Source organism: Bos indicus, chromosome 4 (genome assembly GCF_029378745.1).
Source record: "Bos indicus isolate NIAB-ARS_2022 breed Sahiwal x Tharparkar chromosome 4, NIAB-ARS_B.indTharparkar_mat_pri_1.0, whole genome shotgun sequence".
In the NCBI taxonomy this organism is placed as follows: Eukaryota; Metazoa; Chordata; class Mammalia; order Artiodactyla; family Bovidae; genus Bos; species Bos indicus.
The window spans coordinates 112,309,891-112,330,225 of record NC_091763.1 but is presented as its reverse complement, the minus strand read 5'-3'; the positions used below and the strand labels follow the sequence as shown (position 1 = coordinate 112,330,225).

The 20,335-nt window shown below is 46.0% G+C and overlaps 1 protein-coding gene across 3 annotated transcripts in view; it reads right to left on the bottom strand.

Annotated features, from left to right (window-relative positions):
- Window positions 1-20,335, bottom strand: part of CUL1 (cullin 1) — an 87,891-nt gene that overhangs the window by 44,839 nt on the left and 22,717 nt on the right. For all 3 annotated transcript variants that reach the window (XM_070788316.1, XM_070788315.1, XM_070788317.1), the window contains exon 2: window positions 8,233-8,534. In XM_070788316.1, the coding sequence (XP_070644417.1) occupies window positions 8,233-8,372 (140 nt within the window). In that variant the 5' untranslated portion in view covers window positions 8,373-8,534. The remainder of the gene's footprint in view (window positions 1-8,232; window positions 8,535-20,335) is intronic.

The following is a 20,335-nucleotide window of genomic DNA, read 5'->3' as shown; positions in this document are numbered from 1 at the left end:
AAACAGATGACCTAACTATGAACAATCCGAAATAAACATATTTTGCATCCAGGCTGCTATGTGCCAAAATTAATTTTGGTTTCAGAGTATTTATCTTCAGCATGTCTAATAGCATTTGTGTAACAGAACCAATGGTTAAGGCAACCCCACAGCTAACTAACGTGCAAAGGCTATCAAAGGAATCAAGGAGAATGCGTTTCTCTATGGTCTTCAACAAAGACGCTTGTTTCTAGAGGAGACAGAACAATTCCGGGTGGTGAGACACCAGTAGAAAACAATACTGCATCAGGACTGGTCCTCACACTCAGGGGAGGATTCAGAGCAAGTTCCCTGCAGGACCGATAACCAGGGAACCATCCCAGGCACATGGTTACTAAAACCTGGGAAAGGGTGTTCAAATATATTCCTAAGCTGCACACAAACTCTCGTTTTCTGTATGTGTGTGTGCAGATAACCCGCAGACAGACAGACATGACCGAGACAGCACTGGAGAGACTTGCTTGGGGGATGGGGTGGGGGTGGTGTGTGGCTGAGAAGATGTGTGCTTTTCACTGTGTGCCTTGTTAAATGTCTAGGTTTACAACAGGATTATGTATCTAAAAATCAAAAATTACATAGCAGAAAGACTCCACAGGGATCTACTCTCAAGCCCATGCAGTTTTTCCTATAAGTAAGACTTAGGCCACAAAATGGGTAGTCGTGCCTGACTGTGCAAAGCTTCAGCCCAAAGCCTGGCTGGTCCGTATCTGAGAAGCTGGCCTGGGGACCCATGAGGAGGAAATAGGGGCAATCAAACAAAAGCCTCCTTCAGGAGTCAGTGTGTTGGCTGCTTTACACTAGGGCAGCGACAGCCTGACAAGCCCACGCCGCTGACTTTTAAAACGTTGACCTTGTTTTCAAAAGGTTCCCTTGAAGGGTTCCTCTGGCACCGCTGTCAGACTGGGACAGTGAGCGGGACCCGAGGCAGACACCTGGGGTCTCTGGCCACACTTGGCCATCAAGAGCAGAGCCTGGGCCTACCTCTGAAACAGGCCTACGACTCTTCTGCATCCCACAACTGCTCTATCATTCGCCAAAACACACTCTTCACGTGACTAGTAGGGACAAGTCACCATGAAAGGAGTCAGGTGACAGACGAAGCTTCAGGCAGACATAGCCTGGGTGCCCGCCCCGCCTCGGGCATCCAGGCACTGTATGTGACTACACGCCATCCCTGGCTGTGATGCCCAGGGCAGGGCGCCTGCTAACACTTTATGATTGGGCACCGGCCCCCACTGTCTGTTACCACAGAGCACCAGCCTTACAACATAAAGTCAACACATCTGGGGAATCAATCTGTGACTTTCAGTTACTACCAAACTCAAGCCATTTTCCTTCTGAACAGAACCACTTTCTGCGACCCCTTCTTATCCAAGTGAACTTACAGTGGAAATTTGAGCAGCTGCCTGTATCAACATCATTTGGACGGGCTCTGCATTACAAGCTGTGTCCACAAATGTTCCAGCTGCACCCGCTGGCAGGAGCGGCAGGCCCGCCTCAACCCTGCACTGTCGTCTGCAAAGTTATTAAAGAATCAAGTTCTTTCTGGGCTGTGGCAGGTACGGCTCTGAAAGGGAATATCCCAAATGAAGCAAATAAATTCACATTTATTTCAAAGGCAAAAACTGCATGCAACAGCTTGTGATTAACCACACAATTTGTTTCAACAAAGCTCAAAGTGCTCTGAGTATACACACCATGAATCAAATTAGAAGAAGAAAGCTCAACATACCATGTTTATACTAATAAAACCCCCAAAATTGCCTCCAGAGACAACTACGCGATATGATTACTGAGTTGGCCAAAAGGTTCACTCAGGTTTTTCTGTAACATCTTTATGGCCAACCCGATATAATTTCTATGGGTTTCCTCTGGAAGATAGATTTGGTTTCTCAATCCCCAAAACTATTTTAACAGTATTGTGTCAGTAACGAAAGACAGAAGGAATTTTGCAACCAGTGAAATAACTAGGACTTCTAGTTGCACAAGGGAAAATAGCAAAAACTGATCAACTGTATTTTAAAAAGTAGATTCTATACTGACAGTCTACAAAGCACAGACGAGGTTTTAAAACACCATCCATAAGCCCAGTACCTACGGACAGACACTTTCCATGCTATGCAAAGCTTTTCAAAAGTGCAGATGATGCCCTGGGGGTTCACATCACACAAACCACTTCATATCCTGCGTTCCCCGTTATTAGGCGCATTGTTACATGTCAATGAATAATATTCTTCAGTGAATTTTTAATGGCTGTTTACGGCCATTTATATCAAATCCCTAATGTTGAAGAATGAGGCTGTTTCCCGTTGTTTCCAATTATAAAATATTCTGAACCCCTGGCACATACAATTTGAACACAACTGGAGGAGGAAATGGTAACCCACTCCACTATTCTTGCCTGGGAAACGCCATGGACAAAGGAGCCTGGTGCGCTGCAGTCCGTGGGGTCGCTAAGAGTCAGACAGGACTTTAGTGACTCAGCGCATTTCCTTAGGACAGTTAAAAGTTATAAAACAAAAATCAGTGGGCCAAAGTACCTTTTGATGTCTATATTTCTAAACTTCCCCAGAAAGACCACAGCAAATTGATACCACCTGACTGTGGCAACTCCAGCTTCCTTCACTTGGGCCAGCACTGGCTACGATCATTTCTTTAAAACGGCTGTCAAGCCGATAGGTTTACAATGTCTTAAATTCTTCATTTCTTTAACAATTAAGAGGTTGAAAATTTCCCTACAGGCATACTGACCTTTTGCATTTCTTCGGTCCGTGAACCCATTATATCCTTCAGAGCCTTATTCTAAAAATGTGGATAAATGTGTATATATATGTGTGTGTGTATATATATGTGTGTGTATATATATATGTGAAGAGCTGTGTACGTTTGGAAAAAAATACTTCTATACATTTAAGTTTACTTGATGAAAGCCATGTTTGTTAGGTGAGCAAAACCGGATTAATGTTATGACTCCTGAATAAAAAGTACAGAGATGTCCAAATACCTTCACTGGCTGTGTGGTTATCTCAAGATGGGCTGGGACCATCATCAAGACACTGTGAAAACAATTTGACATTCTTTCTGTCTGATCTGCTTTTCGCGGAGCCCGAGTTTCTATACAGGACAGAGAATCCTGGGCAGGCGGGCCGGGAAGGCGGCTGCCACTTGGAGCACCGGCCCCGTGGCCACAGCTGCCGTGCAGGAGCCAGCAGGGGGGAGCCGGCGACCGAGAACAGTGATGGCAGCGGCGATGCCACGCCCGGCTGGTGGGCGCTGAGCAGCAGCAGGACCGCGCGCCCTGGGGGGCTCTCAGCCCTGCCAGGGGCCCGGGAGCTGCTCTGGGGGGAGAGCGCCCCCACCCCAGTGATGCGAACTGAGCTGCAGACTGTGGCTGCTCCTGCTGCTATTGAGTCGCTTCAGTCGTGTCCAACTCTGTCCGACTCCACAGACGGCAGCCCACCAGGCTCCTCTGTCCATGGGATTCTCCAAGCAAGAATACTGGAGTGGGTTGCCATTTCCTTCTCCACGCAGACTGTGGGGACAGAGCTTAACTGCAAATTCTGAATATGCCTGTATTCCAACTTGTGGACAGGTAAGCAGCCCAGGCTAGGAAATAGGAACGTCATCCTTAATGCAACTGCCAGGGAAAAAAGGAACTTTGAAATCAGAATAAACTCAGCTCACAGCACCACAGGGAGGAAAACAGACCCTGTCAAGTGTCTGAGAACTTCTGCAGGCAGAGAGGAAAAAGAAAAAGAGAAAGACATCAACACAGAAGTTTAAACTGATTCCAAGGGAGGCTAAAATTATGATTTGAGGTGAATAACGACGTCAGAAAAAAAAGAATGACTTGGAAGTGAGAAGCAGGAAGACCGGGGGCCTAGCAAAACCAACAAACTTAACCAGATGGCCTGCCAGCTAGACTAGCCGTGACCAGCTGCTGCGGGTATGCCACGGGGGTCCCCTCATCACGCCGCACCCCCTGCCCGAAGTCAGGACCTGTGCCTGCTCTCTGAGCTGGGCATGGAAACACAGTGGTGTCAAGAAGCTCAAACAGGAGACTTCCCTGGTGGCTTAGTGGTAAAGAATCCACCTGCCAATGCAGGGGACATGGGTTCAATCCCTGGTCCAGGAAGATTCCGCAAGCTTCAGAGCAACTGCTACTAAAGCCCGAGCTCCCCAACAAAACCGCAACTAGAGAGCAGCCTGTGCTCAGCACAACCAGAGAAAAGGCCTGTGCAGCAATGAAGACCCAGCACAGCCATAAATTAATGAATTATTTTTTAAATAAAAGAAAAAAACCGAAGAGGAAACTTCACTACCCATTTCAAGTTCAAAAGAAAAAAGAAAGAAAATCTACTATTATTTACCCACCAGCATAGACTGTACTCCTATATTTTACTCCAAAAAGAAAAAACAAAAAAAGTTGCTGCACTGTGCTGTACACACCTAAGACAGAAAATCAGACCTGCTAACGGGCAGCCAGTGGGGAGCCTGGCTACAGGCTGAACTTTAAGGAGGAAAGGGAAGCCTTTGTGAACGGCTGAGAACAAAGTTATTAAGAACTGAACTAGATCTTTCTCACTCAGGTGCTCTGGAACCTTTTTTTTTTTCACTTTCCTCAAGTTGCCTTCTCTTTCTTCTGCTACTCTGAGTTGAGAAATCAAGAAGAACATTTATGCTGTACAATAACCCACCTTCTTGTTATAGTACCAGGGAATGCCAGTGGTTGCTAAATGCTCTAGGAACACTAGCTGCCATTCCAGAAGTTGGTTACTTTTCTCTGGAAAATGTGTCACATGTTTCTTGAAGATAAACAGAGGGTAAAGATCTCGTAAAGATCTCGCTGTGAGCTGCTGTCTACAGTGACGAAGGGGAAAGGACCCCTCCTCCTTCTTCCGGCCAGCCCTCCTCCAACAGGCCCTGGTCTGACTGCAGAAGGGAGACGCAGTCTGCTCCTCCTCCCCAGGACCCGAAGTACCTCCCAGCCTGAAACACAACCTCACAAACCAGGGCTAGAACATCCGTCACTGGAAACCAGCCTGGGAGATTATTTTAAAGAGCGACGCAGCTGAGCAGTTACATGGAGACTGAAGGTACACCCGAAAGAGAAAGCTTTCACAAACGCTTTTATGTAAACTGAGGTTGAGACAGAACTGTGGTATGGCGACACACAGTTTCCAAAAGCTGTGTGTAAATGACTGAAATGGAAGTGAAGATGCGTTCTAGAAAAATGTGCCAGATGACTTGAGCTCCTCTACACTGGAAAATAACACTGATGTTAAAAAATGCAGGTGAAGGAGGGAGCAGAATTTTATGATTTTCAGTAATTCAATTAATAAACACAAGTAGACATTCTGTTTCATCTGTATCCTAAAAGTTAATCTTTAAGGGTTGATCAGACTCTTTTGGAACTTCCTAAGGAAAATACAGAAAATATTTTGAGAACTATGGCTCATTCACATACAGAATCTGAAGGCCACAGAATGGATAAAGGCAGTTTCCAGAGTCAGGCTACTAAGAGTTTCAGATGAGCGTCATCACTGCCCAGTGGTTGCTATAACAACTAGGCAAGTTACCCAAGCTTTGGGAGACCGGGTTTCCGACAGCACCACAGGAGGGTTACTACCACCAGCCCTCGTGGGTGACTGATGAAAGCCTCCGAGCAGATGCAGATGGTTCCCAGCACAGTGTCTGATACCCAGGACTCAAATGACAGCTCTGATTTCACAAATAATACCTAAGGAATTAATGTCAAGTTCAGAATCTCCAATCTCTTTTTTACGGGGGAGGGAAGAAGTAGAAAAGAACAGTTTTATTGCTTTGCCAGCAAAGTGGGGCACGGTGGGTTCATGACCTGAAAAACTGCGTGTCCCAACCCAGGAGGGTTTGGTGAGGAGTTTTACAGCAACAGCTCAAGGGTGGCAGATTCTCCACTCTTAATAAATGTACTAAATAAATGAAACTATTATCTTCTCAGACAAAACTAGAAGAATCTTATTCAAGAGTTATTCCTGAAAAAAAAAAAAATTAAAATGGAAGGTATCAAAATGACAAACTATATTTATAGAATAAAAGAATTTAGTAATTGCAGCAGGCAGAGAAAGAGTTCTAAGACCAAAACATTATACTGAACAAAGACCAATCTGGGCTGGTCAAAAATGAAAACTAATAAGTTCCCTGGAGACAAACTAGCAACTAAATTTCCATCGTTTCTATTCTAGCACTCCCCTGTTGTTCCTGTGCAGAAATCCAACCAAAGGCCTTGTTTCATCACCATCTTTAGCTCTAGGACTTATAAGAATTAAACAAAATAACCAACCAACCAAAAAAAAAAAAACCACACCTCAAAAACCTCCACCACAAAACCTGCCACACCTAGCTAGCCACAACCTTCTTGAGGGGACCAATACCCTCTTTATTTGTAAAGATTACGGCCTCCTTAAAAGTATTTGACACGTCACATGACCCGATGATTCCACTCTTACATATACACTTGCTTTTTAACACATGCCTACACAAAACACAAAAACTCACGCACAATATTTATAACAACATGGTTCATAATAGCCAGATATCCATCACTGACGGATGAATAAGCAAAATATGGAATATGCATCAAATTCAGCTGTAAAAAGGAATGATGTGCTGACACGTGCTGCAACAAGAATGAGGCCTGGAAACATCATGCTAAGTCAAAGAAGCCAGCCACAGAAGACCACACGCTGTATGATTCCATTTATGTGAAATGTCCAGAATAGGCAAATTCATAGAAACAGAAAGCAGGTTAGCAGTTGCCAGGAACTGGGGGGAGGACAGAATGGGAAGTGACTAGCGAGGGTGCAGTTAGTTGCTCTGGGGGTGATGAAAAGCCTCGAAGTTTAGACAGTGGTTACGGCTGCACGATGCACGAGTGCACCTGAATGCCGCACTGTGCACTTAACCAGGGTGCGCTTCATGGGTGTGTGAACTGTAACTCAATCATGGGTGTGTGAACTGTAACTCAGTCATGGCTGTGTGAACTGTAACTCAGTCATGGCTGTGTGAACTATAACTCAATAAAGCGGCAATTTGAAGTATTCTACAGTGTAAGTATACATGTATTTATGAATATTGGTCTATACCCACAATAAGTTTTCATTTTAGAGATAGACATATAGCTTCATACCTATTCAAATTAATGTTAAACTTTTTTTAAGGCCATAAAATATTAGCAGAGTCGAGGGCCTCCTGGACTATCACATAACCAAGTTTGACTATCACTGATACACATTAAAGCTTTAAACTTAAATCTGCACTGAACTAACAACTTTAAACTCCTAAAATTAGCAAATCAGCAGCAATCCGCCCTTTGGTGAGCTAGCTTCAACTGTAATTTCTGATATCTGAATGGACTCGAGAAATTCTACAAGTTAAGTAGTACGCCTTGGTGTACACACACACAGCCATCTCCTGGTACCACCCCACCTTCCCATGGCAGAAGCTGTGGGTGCTCTAGTCCCTCAATAAAATGGCCAGTCCAGTTGAGTTCCACACCCGAGGATCAGGAGGGCCGACTGCATACAGCAGACAACACAACCTCCCAAGCACACGGCAGTCCCTGGCACCTACCAGGGGCCACACAGAGTGAAATGCCTGAGCGCCGTATTTGTGAAACAAGGCCGCAGCAATGTAACTTTCGCTCTACACGGCGACCCTTTACGTGGGAGTCGCAAGCCTGTCCCATGAAGGACCAGACGGTAACTATTTTCGGCTTTGTGGACCAGACCACTTTGGATGTGAGCTCTTCCACCCTGCCCCCATCGCGAGGGCAGCCCCGGACAATACAGACACCAAAGCCCCCAGCGGTAAGCAGCACCCTGCCACAGAACTTCCTGCCCTGGTTGAAGTGATTACCTACTGTGCACTTAGAACACGGGTGCCACGACTAATGATTCCAAATGGAAACAGCCACGAGCGGCTCCTGGGCTGAACAGCACTGCCTTAGACCACCATGTAGCCACTTTCACCTCTGTCATAAACGCAGAAAGAGTAAAGGAGTTAACTTTGAAGGCTAAAAATGAACCTTACTGATTCTATCATAGGATGAACTGCAGAGAGAACACGTGATGTAAAATTTCTAACGAGTCACGGGTCGGACCAGTAAAGGATCGAAATCCTACGCAAACGACCTCGGCTGACACGGGAGGATACGTGTAGAGTTCCATGTATCTGGACTTGGCCATGCTCTGTCTGGTGTACACTTGCTGGATGCCAGCTCTGAGGTCGTCCCAGATCTGGTCGAGGCCGATCTGCTTGAGTCCGTGGGGGTTCTGACTCCGGTTGGATGACATGGTGAGTAATATTCTGAAGTCGTCCAGTGCAGCAATCCTTAGTCAAGGTTCAGCTAATTCTCCATCAGATGAAAATATACAGTTATCATTCCAAATTTATTCACAGCGGCTCAGAAAGGATGTCCTTTGAATGGAGAGAATGAAATCTCATCGCAGGCAAACCTGAAGAAGAAATACAGGGAACTGATTAGTCCTCTCTCAACAAACATCCTGCCTCACGGGGCGGGGGCAGTGTGAGAGGACGCTGCGCACATGCTGACGGCAACGCTGGGTCTGCGGGCACCGGCAGGCGCCTCTGCACGCTGACCCGGAGATTACCTCGCTTTCTATGTGACAACACACTCACAGAACATGGTCTGTGTAATATGCGTATGTAGACGCTTAGTTCAAAATCATTTTGCTTATTAGAGTGCGCGGAGAAGAGCTGGTAAAACTTATACACAAGCACAACTAACACGCTGTTTCGCTGGTCTTCAAAAGGTCTACATTACTTGACCTACGTAACAGTTAGACAAACTCAAAGGAAAAAAGGCAAAGGAAATGTCCAGAAAGAGCAACACAAACAGCTAACAGAAAAAGCCAAATGTTCAAACTAGTTACCTGTGAGTTAAAAATAAAAAAAAGTCACTTAGCATCTGGCAAAACACAAATGGTGGTGAGGCTGAAAGTGAGGGGGAATGGTCACTCCTTTTGGGGGGAGACAAGGAGCGGTGGGCAGCTTGTGAGATCTTACTTCCTGCACCAGAGATTGACTCTGGACCCCGACAGTGAGAGCACTGAGTCCCACTGGACGGCCAGTGAATCCCGGTCACTCCTTTTTTAGAAGGGAATTGGGCAAGAATTATCAACATTTAAAATGTACCCTGAACTTAGGCTTTGAAGCTTAGCTCCACACCTACAGATAGATGGTCACGGGCAAGTTACTTCTCACTGCTCTAAGCCTCAATTTCCTAGCCAGCAAAATAGGGGCAGGTCTATTTAACACACAGTAAACACTTGACAAGGGGTGAAGTGAAGACTGGAGTGGGGAGCCTTTCCCTTCTCCAGGGGATCTTCCCAACCCAGGGATCAAACCCAGGTCTCCCGTATTGTAGGCAGATTCTTTACCAAATGAGCCACCAGGGAAGCCCAAGAATACTGGAGTGAGTAGCCTATCCCTTCTCCAGTGGATCTTCCCGACCCAGGAATTGAACCGGGGTCTCCTGCATTGCAGGTGGATTCTTTACCAACTGAGCTATCAGGGTTGACAAGTGGTAATGGCTATTATCTCTAAGTGTATGAAGCAACTGCAAAACACAATTTATAATGCCTCAGGATTATGAATCCACAGATAAAGAACATTAGCTATCCAATATTGTGTTAAGTCAGTACTTTCCAATATAAAACATTACAGACATACTTCGAGGAGTGTCTATGTATATCACATCAAAATGTGGTGGTTTTTAAACAAGTATTTCTGGTGCGAAACTAGGAAACATCAAATTACTTCAATGGCTCCAAAAAATAAATGGTGGGAGGTACATGGTATCTGGAACACTAAGAACGGGTGTCACAGGCTGCAAGGGATTCAGTGCACCCTGCGCCTCAGTGGCTGCACGGAGCTCTCTGTGGGCTAAGGCACCTTTAAGAACAGTGGGAGCCACACAAGTGGACTGCGCCTGAACTTCTAAAGCCTAAATCAACTCTGATACTTAGAACCTAAGCTATGGGGCTTAATATTTTATGAAACCACAACATCATTCCTAATCTTAAAAACACTTCACGTCATACATGCAAATAGGTACATCCAAAAGTGAAACATAAAAATGTCTAACACAAGAATGAATCCTCTTAGTTTTAAGAAACTAACACCTCAGCAACCACTTTGCAAATGTTTTCTGACTTCAATCTGCCTTTTCTTGACCTTGCATGGTACATGCCACCACCCCACTTGAGAGGAACTGGGGTGTTCTGGATTGGTAGTGAGACTGAAGGGGGCAGGGCACACAACCTTTAAAAGAATGACACAGCCCAAGGACACGACACAAACTGCTTAGAAGCAACCAGGTCCAAGATGGCAGGCAGCTGACTTCCACTAGACCTTGGGTCTCGGGGCACACTTGCTGCAACACCTCAGCACGCTCCGCGACACACCCATGGGCACCAGAACGGTTCCAAGGATGGCCATAAAAGGGCAAAAAGTGGGTAGTGGCCCACTTTCTGGAAATTCTCATCCCTTCCCCAAAACAGCTGAATTTCTCCTCCACTGGGTCTTGGTGTGCACAAGATGTCACATGCTAGCTAGCAAGGTTAAGTTTTGCCAAGATCCTATCAAACACCCTCTTCCAAAAACACAAAAGACAACTCTACTCATGGACATCACCAGATGGTCAACACCGATATCAGACTGGTTATATACTTTGCAGCTGAAGATGGAGAAGCTCTATACAGTCAGCAAAAATAAGACCAAGAGCTGACTGTGGCTCAGATCATGAACTCCTTATTGCAAAATTCAGACTTAGATTGACGAAAGTAGGGAAAACCACTAGACCATTCAGGTATGACCTAAATCAAATCCCTTATGGTTATACAGTGGAAATTCAAGGGATTAGATCTGATAGACAGAGTGCCTGAAGAACTATGGACGGAGGTTTGTGACATTGTACAGGAAGCAGTGATCAAGAGCATCCCCAAGAAAAAGAAAAGCAAAAATGCAAAATGGTTGTCTGGGGAGGCCTTACAAACAGCTGAGGAAAGAAGAGAAAGGCAAATGACAAAAGGAAAGACCTACCCATCTGAATGCAGAGTTCCAAAGAACAACAAGGAGAGGTAAGAAAACCTTAAGTGAACAATGCAAAGAAATAGAGGAAAACAATAGAATGGGGAAGACTAGAGATCTTGTCAAGAAAATCAGAGCTACCAAGGGAACATTTCATACAAAGATGGGTACAATAAAGGACAGAAACGGTACGGACCTGAGAGAAGCAGATGATATTAGGAAGAGGTGGCAAGAATACACAGAAGAGTAGACTCCTCTGGTGATTCAGTAGCTAAGACTCTGAGCTCTGAAAGCAGGGGGCCTAGGTTCAATCTCTGGCCAGGGAACTAGATCCCACATGCCGCAACTAGAACCCAGAGCAGCCAAAAAAAAAAAAATACACAGAAGAATTGCACAAAAATGGTCTTAATGACCCAGATAACCACGATGGTGTGATCACTCACCTAGAGCCAGACATCCTGGAGTGTGAAGTCAAGAGGCCCTTAGGAAGTATTACTACAAATAAAGCTAGTGGAGTTAATGGAATTTCAGCTGAGCTATTTCAAATCCTAAAAGATGATGCTGTTAAAAGTGCTGCACTCAATATGCCAGCAAAAGGTCAGTTTTCATTTCAATCCCAAAGGACAGTGCCAAAGAATGTTCAAACTACCACACAATTGCACTCATTTCACATGCTAGCAAGGTAATACTCAAAATCCTTCAAAGTAGGCTTCAACAGTATGTGAACCAAGAACTTCCAGATGTACAAGCTAGATTTCGAAAAGGCAGAGGAATCAGAGATCAAATTGCCAACATTCACTGGACTATAGAAAAAGCAAGGAAAGTCCAGAAAAACATCTACTTCACTGACTACACTAAAGCCTTTGACTGTGTGGATCACAACAAACTGTGGAAAATTCTTCAAGAGATGGGGATACCAGACCACCTTACCTGCCTCCTGAGAAACCTGTATGCAGGTCAAGAAGCAACACTTAGAACCAGACACGGAACAACGGACGGGTTCAAAATTGGGAAAGAAAGGAGTACATCAAGGCTGTCTACTGTCACCCTGCTTATTTAACTTATGTGCAGAGTACATCACGAGAAACACTGGGCTGGATGAAGCTCAAGCTGGAATCAAGATTGCCGGGAGAAATATCAATAACCTCAGATATGCAGGTGACACCATTCTTATGGCAGAAAGTGAAGAGGAACTAAAAAGCCTATTGATGAAGTGAAAGAGGAGAATGAAAAAGCTGGCTTAAAATTCAACTTTCAGAAAACTAAGATCATGGCATCTGGTCTCAACCCTTCATGGCAAATAGACGAGGGGGGCGGGGGGGCGGTGGCGGGAAACAACTGAAATAGTGACAGACTTTATTTTCTTGGGCTCCAAAATCACTGTGGACAGTGACTACAGCCATTAAATTAAAAGACACTTCTTGGAAGGAAAGCTATGACCAACCTAGATAGCATATTAAAAAGCAGAGACATTACGTTGCCAACAAAGGTCCCTGTAGTCAAAGCTATGGTTTTTCCAGTAGTCACGTATGGATGTGAGAGTTGGACCATAAGGAAAGCTGAGCACCAAAGAATTGATGCTTTTGAACTGTGGTGTTGGAGAAGACTCTTGAGAGTCCCCTGGACTGCAAGGAGATCCAACCAGTCAATCCTAAAGGAAATCAACCGTGAACGTACATTGGAAGGACTAACGCTAAAGCTCCAATACTTTGGCTACCTGATGTGAAGAGCTGACTCATTGGAAAAGACCCGGATACCGGAAAAGATTGAGGGTAGAGGAGAAAGGGGTGACAGAGCATGAGATGGTTGCATGGCATCACCGACTTAATGGACCTGAGTTTGAGCAAACTTTTGGAGGTAGTGAAAGACAGGGAAGCCTGGTGCGCTGCAGTCCATGGGGTTGCAAACAGTTGGACATGACTGAGAGACTCAACAAAAATAACAAGGCACTTATCATCCCACCTCACTTCCACCCCAGGGGCAAGGTTAATAAGGTACACCGAATAAAATGGTCAGTGATTTTATTTTTCCCCACAACCTCATTGTCCCCATTCAACATCAGCACCCAAATGTGCTCGCTCTTTCTATTGTACATCTGATTCCAGTTATGAGTCTTACTGTATCAGAGTAACCGGTATTCCAAGATCAAACACAATCTCTCATGTTAAAATATCAAGTCTACTTTATTACACACATTTTCTGTCTAGTTCTACGCGTGGGAATCTGGTGCCACAGCCAAGTCTTGGCTCATGTGGTGAAAATTCAGCAAACTATCTTACTTCTGCTTTTAGGTGCTTTACTGTTTTCCCTTTCAAATGAGTCATTCCCATTTTCTGATTGTCCTCACTGAGTATCCAAAATCTACACAGTTCACAAAAATTCACATGTCATTACTGACTTAATTGAGAAGTTGAAAGAGGCTAACCTCATCTTCGATGGCACCCTACTCCAGTACTCTTGCCTGGAAAATCCCATGGATGGAGGAGCCTGGTGGGCTGCAGTCCATGGGGTCGCGAAGAGTCAGACATGACTGAGCGGCTTCACTTTCACTTTTCACTGTCATGCATTGGAGAAGGAAATGGCAACCCACTCCAATATTCTTGCCTGGAGAATCCCAGGGACAGAGGAGCCTGCTGGGCTGCCGTCTCTTGGGTCGCACAGTCAGACACAACTGAAGCGACTTAGCAGCAGCAGCAACCTCATCTTCTATTTTTAATAACCCCCAGAGAGTCTCCCATTTATAATATTTAACATTTATCACTTATCCTACAATAGAGAAAGCTAAAACTACATCTAAAAGGAAACATTAAAAGTAAGAACATCAGAGAAATATCTTAAAAATCAGGCCATGTGCTAACAGCAGCTGACCTGCTGGTCTCAGGCTGGGCTCTCTGGAGCAAATGCCTGGACAGAGTTTGGTGGTAAATGCTTCTTCGGGATGACATCTGTGAGGGGCAGGGGAGGATGCAGGCCTGGGCAGAGAGGGGCTGAACCGTGAGGTGGCCCCCGCCCGGGAGGCGTCCAGCGCTGCCTGGACTGGCACACAGGGCAGCACAGTCTGTGCTTCCGCTCCTGGGGGCTCATTCCCCGCAAGTGCGCCGGGTGGGGAGGTCAGGGAGGACCTTACAGCTGGAGGGCCTCTGGGAGTCCAGCCCCTCCCTGAAGGGGCACGTGGGTGGGGCCTAAATGGATAGGGGATGCTCTGGTGATCGAGTTCCCACCTTGGGGTGGGGGTGGGGAGCTGTGTTTGGATTTCATCTGCTTATGTATCCCTCCTGAATATTCATTGGAAGGACTGATGCTGAAGCTCAAACTCCAATACTTTGGCCATGTGATTCGAAGAACTGACTCATTTGAAAAGACCCTAATGCTGGGAAAGATTGAAGGCGGGAGAAGGGGATGACAGAGGATGAGATGGTTGGATGGCATCACTGACTCTATGGACATGAGTTTGAACAAACTCCAAGAGTTGGTGATGGACAGGGAAGCCTGGTGTGCTGCAGTCCATGGGGTCACAAAGAGTTGGACACGACTGAGCGAAGGAACTGAACTGACTGGATGCATCCCTCAATGTTTGATAGTGAACTGTTTGGAATAATAAATACAATAACATAGGTGCCCATAAAAGACTGGCTTATCTGTCAGTGTGGAATTTTCAGGAATAAAACCACTTTACAAACCACCTGCCCTCCATCCCATAACCAGGCCCTCAAGAACTATCAATAACCTCAGGCGGACCTTATGAAAAGTCAGAGGCTGAGATGGTTTTGGGGTAAGGGATAAAAATACTTTCCTAATAATTCACATCCCACAGCCATGAAACTTAGGGATGTCCAAAATACCAGGAGATACTAAAAACAAAAAACAAAACTAAACCTAATATATACTTAGAAAGTCGGGCAAAAGCAGTCTGTTACAGTTACTCCTTGGCATCACAGGGTTTCCGATCGAGGTCATGAATATCCAGGAGGAACGCTCAAGTTTTCAGACAGAGAAACTGCAGACTGGCTGCTTTCAGTGGATGCACAGGAAACCAAGGCACAAAATGCAACCAACCCAGGGCGGGAACCTGTGGGCAGAGCCTGCTGTCCTGTCCCACCCCAGCCCCGGGGACCAGTCACAGCACTGCTCACGTCACCCTCCCCTCCCCCAACCAAGTAAGATAAGGGAGCAGAACCCAGGAGTCAAAACAAAGATGTCTAAGAGGAGCAGGGAGGTTGGATATTCAAGGATTTGCCTCATGAAAGAGACTTGCTCCAAAGGGATACGAAAGCCATCGGAATCAGTATTAAAACAAGTGTTTTAACACTTCAAACTGTGAGCTAATCAAACAGTCTATTTCTCAAGATTAATGGTGCATAAGATTCTTTTGTTGAATACAGGCATGAACTAACCAAACGACCTCCAAGAATCCTAAAAACTATGTTCTCTTTGATATTAGTAACTCAGAGTTTCATTAGTAAGGAAAGGGCTTTCTTAACAGAGCACGTATGACAGATGTCTGCAGACACTAACTGGAACATCAACTGAACAGATCATCCAGCCAATCTGGGGAAATGCTAGCTTTACTGAAGCTAAATATTTTGCTTGCTCCAAGAGTTCAGAGGCCTTAGTAAGTGAACGTGTCTTATGAATTCCTGTCAGAAAAACAGTATAAAACATCTCCCACTCAAACTGACTTGGCTAGAGCATATTTTCCCCTGAACACATCTCAGGGTTGGATTTTCAAGAAAACACTGATGTTTCAAGAAACAACACATTTTTTTAAAAAAGAAAAGGTAAATCTGTGCTGATCCCTACAGAGACCTAACTTTCTTGGGATCAACCACACATCGTTCTACAACTTTTTTCACTTAATAATGAGATAAACCTCACTCACTTAACGAAATACGCCTCACTGGTTTGGGAAGGCAGGAGCGGGATGGGCTGGGGGATGGGGACTGACAGACACGACCATGCAGAAAAGAGAGCTAATGAGAGCCTGCTGAAAGGCACAGGGGGCTCTCCTCAGCGCTCTGTGGTGACCCGAGCGGGAAGGAAACCCCAGGAGAGGGGGTGTGTGTGTAGACGTAAAGCTGCGGGCACTGCACCACACAGCAGAGACACAATGCTGCAAAGCAAATACACGCCCATCAAGACTTAAAAATAAACGCAGACTCTCTCTAGGCATGCCGGCCCTGAAGGCGTTAAGAGGCTGCCCGGGACGCAGAGCAGGGAAAGCCCGCTGGGAAAGTCCTCACTGGGAGGGCGGGGGTCAGGGACTGCTGAAGGGCGGCGGCTGGGTGCTCAAGCCCGGGAAGGGCTGGACGACAGGCGGCGGCACCGGCGGCCCGGCCTCGCAGAGGCTGCATCACCGGGAAGGGCGCTGGGCGTGGAGAGGGAGGCGCCGCCGCGGGGCAGCCAGGCAGGCAGCACCGGGCTGGGAGCCGGGGGAGCCCGGAGCCCGTAGCCCGTAGCCCGTACCGGGGCGGAAGGCACCCAGATCCGGGGCGGAAGGCACCCAGGTCCGGCGCACCTTCCAGGGAGCCCGGGGAGGGACGTAGGGGTTCCGCAACAGCCACAGCGCGGCTTTCGGAGCCGCAGCCTCTGAGGAGCGAGGGGGCCCAAAACTGGAGAGGCGTCCGAGCAGTTTCCAGAAATAGGATTCCAGAAGGTTCCACGAAGAACTGAGGCGGGGAGAGGAGGGCGGGCGGGGGCTGGGAGCTGGGTGCCTGGGGACGGGCGGCGCGGCTGTGGGCGGGGCGGGGCGTCATCGATGGAGGGCACCGGGGGTTCCTCTGTGCTTTCAGGGGTGTTTCCACTTTACGCCGCCGGCTGGGGCCCCTGAACTGGAGACGGCCACGCGTTCCTCACCACGTCTCACCAGCGGGGCTGCCTGACTTCTCCGAACACCTTACTCCCCTGCCCGACCAGCCCTAAGCACAAAACAGACAGGAACATCAATTCAGACCTTAATGAACCTACATTTCTACTCTAGGGGCGGAGCCCACAAAATTTAAAGTAATAAAAGAATTGTGTCCCCTGCTCAGTTTCAACTCAAATATTAAAAAAAAAATCCAGATACCATTTTTGTCCATTAAGGTGGTCCTAGTAGCTGCCTCTGTTCCTGTAAATTAAGACCAAATACATTTAGCAGATGCTTCTGCACAGGCCAATGTAGAACAGTGTTCAATAAACAAAGCAAAAATAATTCAGATCAGTTGTAACAGGAATACACGACACAGGGTTTTTCAGAAAGACCACAACTGTGTCCACAGTAAGGTGACTGCTTTTGAAAAATGTACAAAAAAATCAAAACAAAAGCATGGATTTAAGCTGTTACAGTATTTTTTAAAAAGTCATTATTAGAGTTAATGAAAACATAGTTAAAATTCACTGTTAAAAAAAACAAGGCTAAATTTGGCTTTTCTAGTTTAAGAACATTTTTTTAATTTAATTTTATTTTTAAACTTTACTTAATTGTATTAGTTTTGCCAAATATCAAAATGAATCCACCACAGGTATACATGTGTTCCCCATCCTGAACCCTCCTCCCTCCTCCCTCCCCATACCATCCCTCTGGGTCGTCCCAGTGCACTAGCCCCAAGCATCCAGTATCCTGCATCAAACCTGGACTGGCATCTCGTTTCATACATGATATTTTACATGTTTCAATGCCATTCTCCCAAATCTTCCCACCCTCTCCCTCTCCCACAGAGTCCATAAGACTGTTTTATACATCTGTGTCTCTTTTGCTGTCTCGTACACAGGGAACATTTTAAATCTGATGAAAACTTGAAATGATCCTGAGTATTACTCAGTAAAATTACTTATTTTCTAACAATTGGTTAAAAGTATGCAGAGTCCCCGGCTTCTACCTGCAGTATGGCACTTAAGAAATGAAACATGGTAAAACAATGATTTACACTGAGGAGAACGTTTGCCTGTGCACACCAGGAAATACATGAAAGTTCACCAAAAAGAGAAGTCACATATGAGCTGTCGGAAAGTCACACAGCACACCACACACGACCTTGTCAATTTTGGCCACTTCTTCCAACACGATGAATTTCAGAAAGAGTCCAGGGGGGAAGCGACAGGGGAATACATGTGAAATGATACCATTTTATATTTAAGAGTAAAAACACACAGAACACAGAAGAGAAGGTCCGGGCTTCACTGATAGCCTGGAACGTTGGCTCGGAGCTGTGTAAAGCACCGGCCTCAGGGTTTGCTGGCTCCTGTTTAAAAACAAACAAAACCCCCAAGCCTCACCAGATTAATACTCTTGTGGGTGAAATGAAAGGATGGTTGGGATTTACCTTAAAAATATTGCAGGGAAAAAAAACAACCCAACAACTAAGTTCTTTGCATCAGGTGGCCAAAGTATTGGAGACTTCATCATCAGTCCTTCCAATGAATATTCTGGACTGATTTCCTTTAGGACTGACTGGTTGGATATCCTTGCAGTCTAGGGGACTCTCAAGAGTCTTCATCAACACCACAGTTTGAAAGCATCAGTTCTTTGGCGCTCAGATTTCTTTATGGTCCAACTCTCACATCCATACATGACTACTGGAAAAACCATAGCTTTAACTATACAGACCTTTGTTTGCAAAGTAATGTCTCTGCTTTTTAACATGCTGTCTAGGTCGGTCATAGCTTTTCTTCCGAGGAGCAAGTGTCTTTTAATTCCATGGCTGCAGTCACCATCCTCAGTGACTTTGGAGCCCAAGAAAATGAAGCCTGTCACTGTGTCCATTTTTTCCCCATCAAACTGCCATGAATGGAAGGGACTAGATCCCACGATCTTAGTTTTTTAAATGTTGACTTTTAAGCTAGATTTTTCACTCTCTTCTTTCACCTCCATCAAGAGGCTCTTTAGTTCCTCCTTGCTTTCTGCCATAAGGGTGGGGTCATCTGCATATGTGAGGTTATTGATACTTCTTTCAGCAATCCTGATTCCAGCTTTTTACACAACATATGTGGTAGAAAAAGAGAAGCTAAAGGATGGAGCCTGGCAGGGAGGTGGTCAAGTTCAGGACATGGATGTGGGAGGGGATGGGACCAAAACACAGTACCTTCTCACTTATATCCCTGGAAATACTGTGCCATTTGATCATGATCTGGTTGGTGCATACCAAGCAATCTCGGTGCCACTTAGAACTGAGACTGGTAAACTCACCACCTGAGAAATTCTTAAATTCCATTAATGATTTAAATGAACGCAACATCTGAACTGTGGTGTTGAGAAGACTCTTGAGAGTCCCTTGGACTGTATGGAGATCCAACCAAGTCAATCCTAAAGGACATCAGTCCTGAATGTTCACTGGAAGGACCGATGCTGAAGCTGAAACTTCAATACTCTGGCCACCTGATACGAACAACTGACTCACTGGAAAAGACCCTGATGCTGGGAAAGATTGAAGGCGGGAGAAAGGGACGACAGAGGATGAGATGGTTGGATGGCATTACCGACGTGATGGACATGAGTTTGAGTAAACTCCAGGAGTTGGTGATGGACAGGGAGGCCTGGTGTGGTGCAGTCCATGGGGTCGCAAGAGTCGGACATGACTGAGCAACTAAACTGAACTGAACATCTGAAACCTGGGTTTGATGTGCATAGCTGGGATAAGGTAAGGCGGAGCCTTCAGGCTGTAAACTTTGCATAGTTCTGGGCAGGATTTTACTAGACTTCTACACTCTGATAATTCAGGAGTCAGACGAGCCATCGGCAGCACGCGGGTTGGCGCTCCCCTCCTCTCCTGGTCCATTGGCTGTGGACCCTCTGTGTACCAGCCACGCCAATCTGCTCCTGACCCAACTCTCCCTCCTTCTCTCCTTTCCTGGACCTTCCAGAGGCCACAAGCTCATGTGAATGAAACGAAACACCTCCCTCTCCACCTTTCTTTACCTTGGTGAACGGAAGGCTCGGTCCAGTTCAAAATCCTGGAGGTGATGAAAGCACCCGCTCCTAGCTGCAGACCCATCTCCATGCACATACACCATCCCTCCCTCCCCAAACCCTCCACCCGCACCTTAAATTAAGGGCCACTGCTTAGCCTCTTGACTGGCCCACGTTCCAACTAAGCCTTCCTCTGTATCCCCCATCTCGATAAGAGGTCAGCTCTGGTTTCTCCTGTTCTCACCCCTGATGTAAAGTCAGTTCCTTCCATCAACTCCCTCCTCCTCTCTTGAAATCACCCACCTCTCATGATACCCCCAG